The sequence below is a fragment of the Pongo abelii genome, chromosome 1 (genome assembly GCF_028885655.2).
Source record: "Pongo abelii isolate AG06213 chromosome 1, NHGRI_mPonAbe1-v2.0_pri, whole genome shotgun sequence".
In the NCBI taxonomy this organism is placed as follows: domain Eukaryota; kingdom Metazoa; phylum Chordata; class Mammalia; order Primates; family Hominidae; genus Pongo; species Pongo abelii.
In genome coordinates, this window is record NC_071985.2 from 46,436,537 (window position 1) to 46,449,814 (window position 13,278).

General features: G+C 50.4%; 1 protein-coding gene across 11 annotated transcripts in view; it reads right to left on the reverse strand.

The window, feature by feature from the left end:
• Positions 1 to 4,276: 4,276 nt before the first annotated feature.
• The window catches only part of PPFIA4 (PTPRF interacting protein alpha 4), a 52,499-nt gene continuing 43,497 nt past the window's right edge, over positions 4,277 to 13,278 (reverse strand). For 7 of the 11 annotated variants that reach the window (XR_008510586.2, XR_008510584.2, XR_008510585.2 and 4 more), the window contains 4 exons: positions 11,265 to 11,333; positions 7,258 to 7,438; positions 6,938 to 7,047; positions 6,508 to 6,673 (listed from right to left, as the gene is read on the reverse strand). Coding sequence is in view for 4 of the 11 variants with exons in the window: in XM_054522797.2 (XP_054378772.1) it covers positions 6,624 to 6,673; positions 7,258 to 7,438; positions 11,265 to 11,333 (300 nt within the window). In the remaining 7 variants the exon portion in view is untranslated. Of the gene's footprint in view, positions 6,674 to 6,937; positions 7,048 to 7,257; positions 7,439 to 11,264; positions 11,334 to 13,278 lie in introns of all 11 variants that reach the window. The other 4 variants (XM_054522797.2, XM_054522780.2, XM_024248512.3 and 1 more) reach the window with 1 other exon arrangement.

Here is a 13,278-nt window from a genome sequence, read left to right on the forward strand (position 1 = left end):
ATGACGAAGGAAGTCGAGCATGTCTGGATCTCAGTCTAGGTGGAGACCAGATTCCACAGACATCCTTGTGGGACACGGAGGACAACTGGCTATGACTATACTTCACAGCCACTGCTCACAGGCTGCTGTGCTCTGTGTCATGTCCCAACAGGTCCTCTGGTTTCAGTTAACTGAGCACCTCGTAAGCCCAGTGCTCATCAGCCCACAGCCAGGGTGCAGAGCTAGAAGTTGTGGTTTCCCTTCCCTAGTCCCCACCTCTGCCCTGGTGTCACAATACCAGGAGCCCTGTAGAGAAGTGGGAGGTGAGGAAGGGGAATCAGACACTGTCATTTCCTTGCAGGCCAAATAGCATGGCCCCTCCCCATTCTCCTCTATTCCCTCCAGGCAGAAGGGGATTGTGGTTCCTGCTTGCAGCTCCCAGCATGAAGGAGATTCAGATTTAGCTTGGGGAGGGTAAAGGGTCCACAAAGAACAATCAAAGAGAAGCTGGGGTTCTCTTCATTTGGGGTGCTAATTTTCAAATATTAGCTTCCTGAGGGTAGAAGGTGGGTGGGAAATTGAGAACAGAGATTTTTGGATAGACATTACATAAGGATTAACTGGGGAGTTAACAGGAGCTAGAATTCAAATGGAACATGGACATCTACTGAAAACTTTATTAATTCCAACTGCTTGGGGCTAAGTTCATCTGATTTATTGCAAATTATAAGTTTCAGAATCATTACCGAAGCAGGGATTCAGAGCATGGTACATTCCAGCCCTACTTCTTTGGGACCCTTCACAATGAACTTAACCCAGTGTTGCCTGAGGCTCTAGCAACCACCCTGCACCCGCTCTGGGCTCAGCTGGGCCATCTCTCCCACACTCACCCTCCTGACCTTACTGCTGGAGAGGAGAGTTATCACTGTGCCCCCCAAGTTTCTTCAGAAACTCTGCCTAAGGAAAAGAATCAGAAGAAGCCTCCGGAGGCTCACAGAACTCAGGCGACGGTGCAAAAGGGAGGGCCTCCCCCACTGCCTGCTTGTCCCAAACCAGTCAAGCAGGGCTTATTGGGAATTGCAAATTGGCCTACTCTGCTCCCATTGGTGGGATTTTCTTCTTTTCAAGTTGGTATCACTGAGTTTAGTCTTTCCCCCTTGGAGGGGCTGGAGAGGAAGACCAAGGTCATTTCCATGACTCTTAGCCCTGATTCACTGCCCTGGGGAATGAGGAGGGCAACCGGGCTGGCTGCAGTGCCTTGGCTCTGGAATCTACATTCACTCCCTTATTACCCTCCGAAAATACTCAGAACACATTCTTGGAAGATCTTCTCCCTTCAAGTTCATTTCCTCTGCCTCTGGCACTTCCCACACTCCTAGGGTGGAAACAACCCTGTCACCTGCAGCTATGACCTGCCCATCCCTTGCTCTCCTTCTTACTGGGATAAGAAGGGCTGGCCAAGGAAGGCACTCAGCTCTGCTGAAGGACAGGTTCTGGGGCTGCTGGATATATTTTTTAAGTCTGCTCCTCTTCAGTTATCCTGACAATTAGACAGTGAGGGTCACGTTCAGACTGTGGAAAGAATGAACAGTCCTCAGCAATGATACTGGGTGCAATCGATCCCTACCATGGTGGAGTGTAGTCACTGTCTACTTACTTTTTCATGTCTTTAAGTGCTTAAGGGAAAAACAGTTTGCTAGAATTCCACAGGTGTGAATGGCAAACTCTGCTAAGCAGGGGGCCAGCCTCACTCGTTATTTTCACAGAATAAACAATTGTTATCGAAGCATGGGCACTTTCTTAAATTAGCAAATGCTTAATCTTCACAACAGAATTACAGAGAAGACTCCAATTAATAAATCATGAGTTGGAGTTCTTTAGGGAGATTAGCTCAAATTTGTTCTTTAGTTGGAAGCACCTATAATAAATCAAATTGGATTAATCAAATGTTGCTTAATAATGGACTTTAGGGAATCCACCACAATGAAAAGATAAATATTACTTAAAATTGGCATACCAATTGTTGGTGTGTAAATAGGAACTTCTTCGAGTACTTAGATAATTGGTGTGAATTGAACACTTACAGTACTACTTGTGGCACTCCAATAGGCACTCCTAGGGATCTAACTTCTCAGAGTAATTTATTTGGTAGACTGGAAAACCTTCTTAAGTGCTACAGGTGTAGACGGGGTGGATCAACTGGAGAGGGAGGCGGCAGAGGGATGGCGGAGGGTGAGAGGAAAAGATACCCCTCAGCTCAGGTATCTGTTTCCTGGGTAAAACGCCACCCCAACATGTTAGGTTCCTTGGGCTTCCCCGGGCTTCTGGGCCCCAGGCTGGGGCAGAAAAGCCTGAGGGTGGGCCTGGAAGACTTCAGGTTGAGCCAGAATTTTGACTAAGGAAGCTCAACCCAGTCCTGAATAGAAACTCCAATCACAGCCCCTCCACGATTCTGGCTGTGCCTCATCCCTGTCCCCCTCTGCCACAGGTCCCCACTCGGATCCGGACTCCCTGCCCCTCACTGCTTGGAGCATTCCTAGAGAGAGCAAAGGAAAGGGTTCTAGGAAAGACACCTAGATTCTTCTTTCCTACAAGTGTGGATGGAACCATGATGTCTAGTTCTCACCTCAAGCCCAGCATGTCCAAAATCAAACTCCCATTTACACATAAGTCGGCTCCGTCTATATCTCCTGTCCCAGTGGAAGGCAGCACAAGAAAGTCATAGTTTTCCTGGATCCCTTCAGTGAAGATCTCATTCCCATAGCCAGCCAGTCACCAAGGTTTGTCAATTTTACCTTTGATCCTGGAGAGGGTAGCAAGGGACCCCCAGAGGCCTGTAGGCACAGGGCCAGTACCTTCCCTCACCTCTGTTTTCTCTCCTTGGGCTGTGTCCAGGGTGCCTGGTCCCACTCCCTCCTGTCACTTGTGCCCACGAACTCTGCTGTCCTTGCTCCATCCGTGTTTGGGGCACCATCAGCCTTAAAGAGGACACAGGATGCATGGTGCACTGTGCTACACGAAGGGGAGTTCACCACTCAGGGGGGCAGGGGAAACACGGCCCCCCAAAGATTCACAGCAGCCAAAGACCACATGAGTTGTACACACAAAGGAGTCAGGGAAAGGGAGCTGGGTAGCTGGGGAAGGCTTGTTGAGGGGCAGGGGCTTGAGTTCACTTAAAAGAGAAGCTAGCAACATTTGATAAGCATTCCTTTTCATCATGCTACTCCTAATGAAAAAAAAAAAAAAAAAAAAAAAAAGATAAATACTCCTGGCACTGGGTCAGGAGTTTGAACATACATATCATAGTTAAGGACAAGGCACCGGAGTCAGGAAGGCCTAGGTTTGAGACCCACATCTGTCTCTTACCAGCTGTATTATCTTAGTCTTAAAATGTCCTGTTCTATAAAATGCTGAGAATATATCAGAGTTGTGAGGATTCATGAGTTAATATATTTAGTATGCTTAGAACAGTGTCTGGCAAACAACAGAACTCAGTAATTTTTAGCTTTTACTAATATTAATCCTTATACAACCCTCTGAGAGAAGGCTGGTGCATTTATTCATTCGAAGATATATACCTAGGGATGGAGAGAGCAACGAGACTGCCCTAAAGGAGGTAACTCGCAGCCCAGCGTGGGAGGCAATCACTGCCCAGCCTGCGCAGTGTACAGAGTGTCCAGAGAGCAGAGGTTGCTGGTTAACTAGTTCTGCTGGGGAGAGGCAGGTGATGCCTCCCCAGTGATGCTTGAAGTGGTCTTGATGGCTTAAAACTACAAAGGTAAGGACAGAAGCAGTCATGCTGCCTTCTGGTGACGGGGTTGGGTGGACACCATGTTTCTGAGTCAGGTGGACTTGAAACTGGTGGGAGGAGGAGAGGTGAAGGAGCCAAGTCATGAATAGCTTCTTAGGCCACACTGAGGAGGAACTGCCACTCTGATCTAGAGGTGCTGGGAGCTGCTGAAAGTGGGAACAGTGGAGTGATGTGACCAAGGGGCATTCAGGAGAAGGAACTCCAGGAGCAGTGGGAAAGGGTGACAGCCTGACCAGGTGAGTGAGATGAAAGAAGATATCAGGCCCCTCTCTCCTTATCTGGTCCTCTACCCACTGGGCACATGCAGCCCAAACATTAATCTATCAATCCTGTGCTTATATAAATAAATAGACAGTTATTGACTACAAGTTCTGAAAATTGTGACATTTCCTTCCAGAGTACAGCAGGCTTTACAACTGTGAAAGAAGCTGGAAATCTCAGGTGAGCTCAGAGTTAAAAAAAAAAAAAAAAAAAGACTGGAGGCCATTTGTACATTGTCTTAAAACCAGGTTGTTTATTGGTACGTACACACCCACACTCACACCCACCCACACACACCCATACACCCATTCCTGATGCACTGAGCAAATACAGTACTGAGAAGGGACCTGATGAGATACAGGAGGCTGGTGTGGAGGGCTCGGGTCACTGGTGACTCGCCAAAGAAAAAAATATATTGACTATGAGGCAAGGGATACACCAAGACAACAGCCTTCCATCACTGCACAGATTTCTCTTCTTAACACCTCCCTGCAATACTTCTCAAGGTGCTCTGAATGGACCCAGCTATCCTGGCACAGCTGCTGCCTTACGACATGGCCAACAGTGGCAGGAGTTGTAGAGGGGAGAGGCTGGGACTGAGTCTCCCTTATAGCCAGCCTATCAAGAGCACCCTGAAGGAGTCAAATGGCTGTGCATTGCCCAACTCCACCAATCTTAGGAATCTCCATCATCTTAATATCCATTACCCAGGGATGGGAGCTCTTTATCTTCATCCAACTCATTTTCTGCTCAATAATCCCTCCATCTCCACTCCCAGCAACCTGATGGCAGGGAGGCCAGGGAACACTAAGGGAGAGCAAGGGCAGGTGGCTGCCTTGCCCAAGCCTAGGGGAGAGCCCACCCCACCACACCAGTGATGGGCCTCTCCTCTACTAAAAAGGAGCAGCAGGCTGTAAGCCCTGGCACTGCCCAGGTGCCATTGCTCCTTCAGGACTGGGTGCCCTGGCCCATTATCTCACCTACAAGCCCAGCCTCTGCTCAGAACTCAAGGTGATCAGGTTGCAAAGCAGCTTCTCCAGCCACCTGTAGGATGGCACTGCACTGGCCCCTAACCAAGAAACACGTGCCAGATGCTTTTCCTTTCCTCTCACTTTGATGAAGCCCCCGGTTCCATCATCCCACCCTGAACATAAGTCTTGAACATTTTCAGGCACCTTGGTAGGATGAGGGAGTAGGTGAGGAGAGGGTATTTCTTGGGAATAATATTCCTACCAAATCAGGACCTGTATCCCTCAGCTCGGGTTCCCATCATGCTGCTGGGGAAAGCAATGAAAATGGTGGAAGCTGGGCGGATCTTAGGAATTCCGGAAGGAGGCAGTCCCTGCCCACCAAAACAGCCCTGGATGAGGGTTAGGTGATTTGGGGACAAGCAGGAGAGTGGCTGCCTTCACCAACATTGGATTTCCTGGACCTGGGACATGAATCACTATAGGAGAAGCTATTTTCTTCCTGGGAGGTCAGAGAAAGGAGGCCTTAGTCTGCCTTTTCCCCAACCTTGACTTTAGGGTCAATGTATATTCAATCCACCCATCAGGTTCATTTTTATACGGTTGGGATTACTAAAGAAGTGAGGCAGAGGAGGAGAGAAGGGGAAGGGATGCTGGAAGCAGAGCTAGCAATGCATGGTTAGATCTGTTCTGCCCCAGAGTCAAGATCCGCACAACCTCCCTTCCCCACAGCCCAGCAGGAGCTCCACCCGATGGTTGGGGCAGGGGACATTCCCACTGCCCTTTGGGCTTAAGGCTACCAGAGGCCATTGGCTCTCCCTCTGGCTAGTCTGCCTATGCCTCTTATTGGGCAGGAGCTTAGAGTTTCCCCATCCTCACCCTTGGCTCAGAGCTCAGGGATCCATTTCTCTCTGGTTCTTCCCAAACCCAAATTTGGGATTCAGCTTATGCCAGGGCCTGGAATCTCTACCTCAGTCTTCCTCCTCCCAGCCTCACCATCCTGTGGGAGCATGGGGCCTTCGGTAGCCCTTCCCAGCCCCTCCCTGACCCCAAGAGAATGGGGGCAGGAACTGCAGTCATGGTGATGGGTTGGGAGAGTAGTGATGCTGAGGATGCCAAAACCAGCGGCCAGACCATTTGGCACAGCCAGACGTGGACAGACACCCTAAGGTTGAATAGCCCAAGCAGGGCTGCGTTTGTAATGACCCTTTCGTGGAAGGATCATCCCAGCCTGTGGCCCAGGATCCTGGTCCTGGTGGAGGTTGCAGTGCAGACCAGGCTGGGTCCAGAAGAGGAAGGGTGGCTTCACATCCACCCTGGGCTGCCCTTCTCTCCTTCCCCCAGAATCCCAAGCATGGACAACCTGGATGCCTCCACAATACCAGGAAATCCCAGCCACATCCACCGGACTTACAACGGACACACGGTGGGACTCGGGGTAATGGGGTGCCGAGGGAGTGGACGAATATATTCTGAGATCCAGGGCAACCGGAAAGTCACGGACGAGACTAGGAGCCGCGGAAGGAAGGGGAACGAGCAGGAGGGGTCAGGGCCAGAGGAGCCTGTGAAACCCAGAAGAAGGAAGCCAGCCCTGGGGGCCGTGGCTAGTCCCGGAAGGCGGAGAGCATGTGTCCGTAGAGATAGTGGGAGTGAGCTGAGGGAGAGAGAGAGACAGGCATCGCACTGTGAGGCAGGTTGCAGGGCATCTGCGAGACAGGTTGTAGGATGTGTGCGACAGCGGCAACGCAGCGTGCTCCAAGCGCAAAGCGCCCCGGGCCAGACGAAGCAGGAAGGGGCAAGCCGGGCAGTGCTGGTAAGCGGGGCTGGAGCGGCAGGGCCAGGCCGGCAGTCAAGGGCAGGTGCATAGGGCCGAGGGCCAGCAGCAAGGTGCCCGCGTCCCCGGGCCTGGCCCACTTACCCCGAGCCACGGGCACACCCCCGTCAGACCCGGGGCGGGAGGATGGGGGGGTCAGCAGGAGTAGGTCCGAACCGTGGAGGTCTCCAGTCTCTGCGACCCCGCCGTCCCGGCTGGGAGAAGTCGGCAGCCGCGGGAGAACACACAGAGCGGCGGGTTAGTGCGCGCACACGCTCCCCGCGGAGCGTTAGTGCAGCTGCAGCCCAGGAGCGCGGGGCACCAGCCTCGGCCTCGCCCCTCTCCACCCGGCCCGGCCCTGGGGTGCCAGGAAGGAGCCCGCGCTCGGCTGGGCCTCGGCCATGCCCAGCCCGCCTGTTACTCACCTTCAGGCATGATCTTCTTTGGCGGGGCCGGTGGAGGCTGCAGGGGCCCCAGGGTGGACACACGGAAGCCCGCCGGGAGGGTCTCCGCCGAAGCGCTGAGCATGCCGCCACCACCGTGGTGCTCCCGCGGCCGGAAGCGCTTCCTCCAGGAGGGCGCGCGGCGGAACACCTTGTCATCCCCCTGCACCGAGGGGGACACCAGAGGCCCAAGGGCCCTGTTGGAATTGCCATCCTCACGCCCTGCCTGGAGGGGGCCAGTCGCCGCTGGTTCAAGGGGCACCACTCCCACCCCTTTGGAAAGAGGGAGTGAGGTCACTTCCCCTTTCTAGCCTTGAGTTTTTCCATCTGTACGGTGAATCGGGAAACCCTGCGACTCTGAAATTCTCTGTCTCTGGGTGGCGGATGGAAGGAGTGTGTGTGGGGGTGGGAATCTTGTTGGGTCTGCCATCCTGCAGTTGAACTGTTTCCCAGCCCACCGCAATCTTTTCAAAGTAGGCTTGGCATAACCATTCACCTTTCAAGGCACTCCTCTGCCTCAGCCCATGGGAGGTCACAGCCAGTCCCTATACACACTGTCCTGTCCTTCTGGGGCCTCCGAATGGCTGTAGTCCAGTATACCGGAAGAGTACTATGTCGGGCGGGAGTCAGACACCTGGCTTCTAATCCTGGCTCTGCCATTTTACTGGCTATGTGACCCTGTACCAGGTGAGTGACCCCTCTGAGCCTCAGTTTCCTCGTCGGTAAAATGAGAATAATAACATCTGCCCTACCTGTTTCTCAGGCTGCCTATCACTGATGGGATCAGATGAGATCACCCTGTAACAGGGATGGGTCAGGCAGACCACCAAGCAGACGCAGGCTCCTCCACAGGACATAGCAGGCAGCCCCCTGCCATCTGCCCCCCTCACCCATGCCAGCCATGTCTCCAAAACAACCATCTCTGCCACAGGGCACCCAGGGCCACAACCCTACAGGATCACCCTCTGCACGGGCCTCCCCACCCCACACTTCAGAGCCTTCATCCACCCTGCTTGGAAGCCATGCCCAATCTCCCTCCACCCCATGTTCTCAGAGCTGATGCAGGCAGAGTGGGACTAGCAGGAACAATGGACATTCACCCACCTGTTCTTGCCTCAACAACCCCTCCCAGCCCTGTCCCCCTAGTGTTTGTTGTGTGTCCCAAGTGGGTCAAATGATCCGACAAACTCTCAGCACCATGTACCTCTCAGTCACAGCACTCATCCTAGTAGCATTTTTACATATTTATGAGATTATTTCATTAATACAGTCACGCACCACATAATGTTTCAGTCAGTGATGGATGGCATATACAGTGGTGGTCTCATAAGATTATAATACTTTTACTGTCCCTTTTCTATGTTTAGATATACAAATACTTACAAATGCCAACAGTATTCAATACAGTAACAAGCTGTATAGGTTTGTAGCCTGGGAGCAACCGGCTATACCATATAGCCTAGGTGTGCGATAGGCTATACCCCCTAGGTTTGTGTAAGTACATTCTGTGATGTTCACACAGTGATCAAATTGCCTAATGATGCGTTTCTCAGAACTTATCCCCGTAGCTAAGCATCATTAAGCCATGCATGACTGTATCTCTTTCCTCCTCCCTTTCCCACCTCCTTCCTTTCTCCCTACCTCCATGCCTTTCACTTTCTCTCTCGCTCTTTCTCTCAAATTCTGTGCTCCATGGGGCAGAAACCATAACCTTTTTTGTTCCAACCAATGTATCCCCAACCTCTGAGCAGTGCCTGGGATCATATTAGGCACTCAATAAATATTCATTAAATGAATAGGTGGCAGCTGGCTCTTTATGCAGGAGTCCCATTCCTGAGTTTGTTAGGAACTTCCCTTGTCACTGCTGTCCTCCCCATGGTCCTGCTCTTACCCTAGCCCAGAGCCTCTTTTCTCTCTCCCGCCTTCCCCTTGTCTCCATTTCCACCTTCAGCCAACCCTAAGGACCTGTTTCTGCATTCCTCCCCTGTCCCCTAACAGTCAGATGTAAATCCTTCCTGCTCCCCTCCTCCTTATTTCCCTTGAGTCCTCATCTCCATGTGCAGGGAGAACTGGATACCGCCCTTAAGAGCCTTGAAGCTTGAGAAGGGACACTAAGAACCAAAGTCAGCAGAGGGTGTGGTTGCAAGAGACAACTCAAGGTTGCTGATGATGTGCTAGACAGTTGGACAGGAAGCAGTCTCCTTGGACCCCAGACCCTCCCCTCACCCCCAAATCTTACCTTATTCTCAGGACCTGGCTTCTACTGTACGCTTCCCACAAAAACCCTCCTCTCTAGCCCACACCTAGTTGAGTCCCAAAAACTCCACTGCACATATCTATGTGCACCCCAATGTCTAAACAATAACACCACCCCAATGTCTGGAGCCTGATAGGCCAGATAGCTCCACAAGCTTCCCGGAGGAAGTGGAACAAGGGGGAAAGGCTCAGAAATCAGACTCGCATCTGCTCCGGTCCTGCTCTGCCACAGCAGGTAAGTTCCCTCTTTGAGCTTCAATTTCCTCATCTGTAAGATGGGCATCATAACCTATCTCATGTGGTGATCATTACCATAAAGTGAGACATCGTCATCACTAACCACCATGCCTGGCACAATGCCTGGCACAGGGCAGGCATTCAAAGAATATTTTTGTAAGGATTGAAGGACTACATAGCTTCTAAATTAGACAGCACCACACTAATAGATATATGGGAGTCACTTCTCCAGACAGCAACAAAGAAAGCAGAGATCCTGAGTGCATGTGGAATTAGTGGGAGGGCCAATATCACAGGAGCATTGGGAAAACAGATCTGTCAGAGCTGGGACAGCTCTGGGTCGGGGGAGGGAGGAGCTGCCAGTTTAGCCTCTTTAAAGTATCTAAATGACCAAAAAAAAAAACATATATAAGTCTATTCTTTTCTCCCAAACTTCAAGGTACCTCTGTGAAGAAAACACTTCCACAAATTCTATGTATTCCTGAGAGTGCCCTGTGTCCCCCTGAGGCAGAGCAATCCTTCTACAATGGTGGATTTTCGCCCTGTTAAACCCTACTAAGAAACAGTGATCTGACTGAAGACGGAGCAGCGAAAAACACACACAATCTGGGCTTTCTTTTAATTTGTTTGGAGCCAGATCAACTAGTGCAGACCTGACAGGCAAGGGCAGTGATAAGAAAGTGAGGAGGGAGGAAGAGGAGGCAGGGGCCAAGGAGGGGCTATGACCTCAGCAAACCAGTGCAAAACAAAACAAAACAAAACAGTAGGATGCTTAGGTTGGCATCTCAAAGGGGACCATATGGCTCAGAATGCCAGGGTCTTCCCTCAACTCAAGGGGAAGGCCTGATGAAATCAAGTGCAAGGGACTGTTCCCTCAGTGACCAGGAGGGCGGAGAGAGGAAAACTTTAACTTGGTGTGAAGGTAGACCCAAGGGTGAAACTAGAGAAAGCTGGGATGGTAAAAGCCCGAGCGTGTGTTTAGCTGTGCAGACTGCACTGGTGAGCGAGAGAGCAAACCTGTCATTTAACAACCTCAGCAGGGCATCTACCTCCACACACCCACACTCCTGGAGGACAGGCTGGAATCTTACTGAGCAGGCTGGAGGTGTGCTGAGCTCAGCACTGAAGATACATGGTCTGAGAGATCAAGAAAAAGGTGTGATCCCAAAGATATGGCCTTTGGGAAAAATCTTTGATCCTATGTGGATAGGAAGGCGGGGCACAGAATTGGAAGATGCTGGAAGTACAACACATGGGCCTTCAGCTTTTGCACAGGAGTTTCACAGAGACTTCTCGACAGCCTATTACTACCCAAGACAAGTTCTTCTAGGGCTGGTCCACCTCCTCAACCCCCTGACATTATCTGCATCCCCTCTGGCTCTCCTCCCTTAGACTAGCCTTCTAACAATTAGCCCAGGGAAGGCAGAACTCATGAACTTCAATCCAACTAAGATGACCAGATCCCCAAGGCTCATAATTCATGGCCAGGTACTCACGTCATCCAGCTTCCGGTCTGTGCCCAAGGCCAACAGGTTATTGAACTCTCTTTCCATCACTTGGCGTGCCTGGAGTCCACAGAGCAGGAGAGGGAAAGGTGGGAAGGGCTATAGTTAACTACCTTTATGCCATCTTTCACCATTTTCCTAGAGTCCAAGGGCAGAGATGCAAGGCTTCAGTGCATTTAGCCCATTAGAGGCCTTTACACACCTTTCTGAAGCTGCTCCTTCAAGCAAACTCATAAGTAAAGCTGTAAGCCTAGGATTCTTTCATATACAGCAAATTAGAACAATGTAATTTCTTTTTAAAGTAGCGGCCAGGCGCAGTGGCTCACGCCTGTAATCTCAGCACTTTGGGAGGCCGAGGCAGGTAGATCACAAGGTCAGGAGGTCAAGACCATCCTGGCTAACATGGTGAAACCCCGTCTCTACTAAAAATACAAAAAAATCAGCCAGACATGGTGGCGGGTGCCTGTAGTCCCAGCTACTTGGAAGGCTGAGGCAGGAGAATTGCTTGAACCCGGGAGGCAGAGCTTGCAGTGAGCCAAAATGGCGCCACTGCGCTCCAGCCTGGGGGACAGAGCGAGACTCCATCTCAAAAAAAAAAAAAAAAAAAAAAAAGTAGCAGCCTTGGTGACATAGTGAGACCCTGTCTCAAAAAAATTTTTTTAATTAACTGGGCATGGTTGTGAATACCTACAGTCCCAGCTACCAGCTGGGCAAGAGGATAGCTTGAGCCCAGGAGTCTGAGGCTGCAGTGAGCTATGATCACACCCGCACTCCAGATCGTGCGATAGAACAAGACCCTGTCTCTAAGGGGAAAAAAAAAAAAAAAAAAAGTAGGATCATAGAATACATAAAGAGACATCACCTACTTGGAAAAAAAAAATTGTCTGAAAGGGGAAAATCGTGCCTGTCTTTCTCTTTCTGGAGGGGTAAGTAAGCATGTAAACCATGGATAACCAGAATGTGATTGATTTGGATTAAATAAATATATCTGATAAGTTTTCACATCAAAAACTTAAAATTAGGAAGCCTGCTCAGCTATGGATATTGGTTGTCCCTGGGCTGTGTGCACACAGACTCTCTCTAGGCCTCCCAGGAGATTAACTTATTCAGAGTTTTCAGAAATGCCAGAAACAGAAAAGTTTTCAAAACTGCTACCAGATATTTTTAACCTTTTTTTTTTTTTGAGTGAGACAGGGTCTCATTCTGTTGCCCAGGCTGGAGTGCAGTGGGCACAATCATGGCTCACTGCAGCCTTAAACTGCTGGGCTCAAGCAAAACTCCCGCCTCAGCCTCCCCAGTAATTGGGACTACAGTCACGCATTACCAAACCCAGTTAATTTTTTAAACTTTTTGTAGAGACTGGGTCTCACTATGTTGCCCAGGCTGGTCTTGAACTCCTGGCCTCAAGCAATCCTCCCAAGTTGACCTCCCAAAATGCTGAGCATACAGGCCTGAGCTACCACACCCAGCCATTTTTACCACTTTACATGAGGGATTCCATATTGGGTCACACACTACTTCTCCCAACAGCTAAGCTCAATGACTGGGTCAGGAAATTAAGAAAGGTAGAAAGCCATAGAGAGGTGTCCCTGCTACTATTTACAGAATTACTGCTATCCTCCAAAACTGAATGCATTAGAGATAGGAAATCAAAGAAAGAGAAAAGTCCATTTCTGGGTAGAAAATATTAGGCATAGAGTTCCATAAGGACAGTCTGTGCCAGTATTGGGAACATAACATTTTTAGAAATGATCTGAAAGGAGAAGCATAGTAAATTTCAAGTATCCAAATGACACTGCTCCTCTGGGCAGTGAAAGGTGAGGAGGATAGGTGTAAATTTCAGAAAAGCGATGTGAGTGGGCAGAAAAGTAGCAGACGAGGCTTGCCCAAAGGGGGCAAGTGGAGAGAACTGCACTTGGGGGAAAAATCCAGGCTTCTCTTGGAGAATGAAGGGATCTGTCCTATCCATTTTGACTGGTTGGGGTGGGGGGGGGGGGGGGTCACT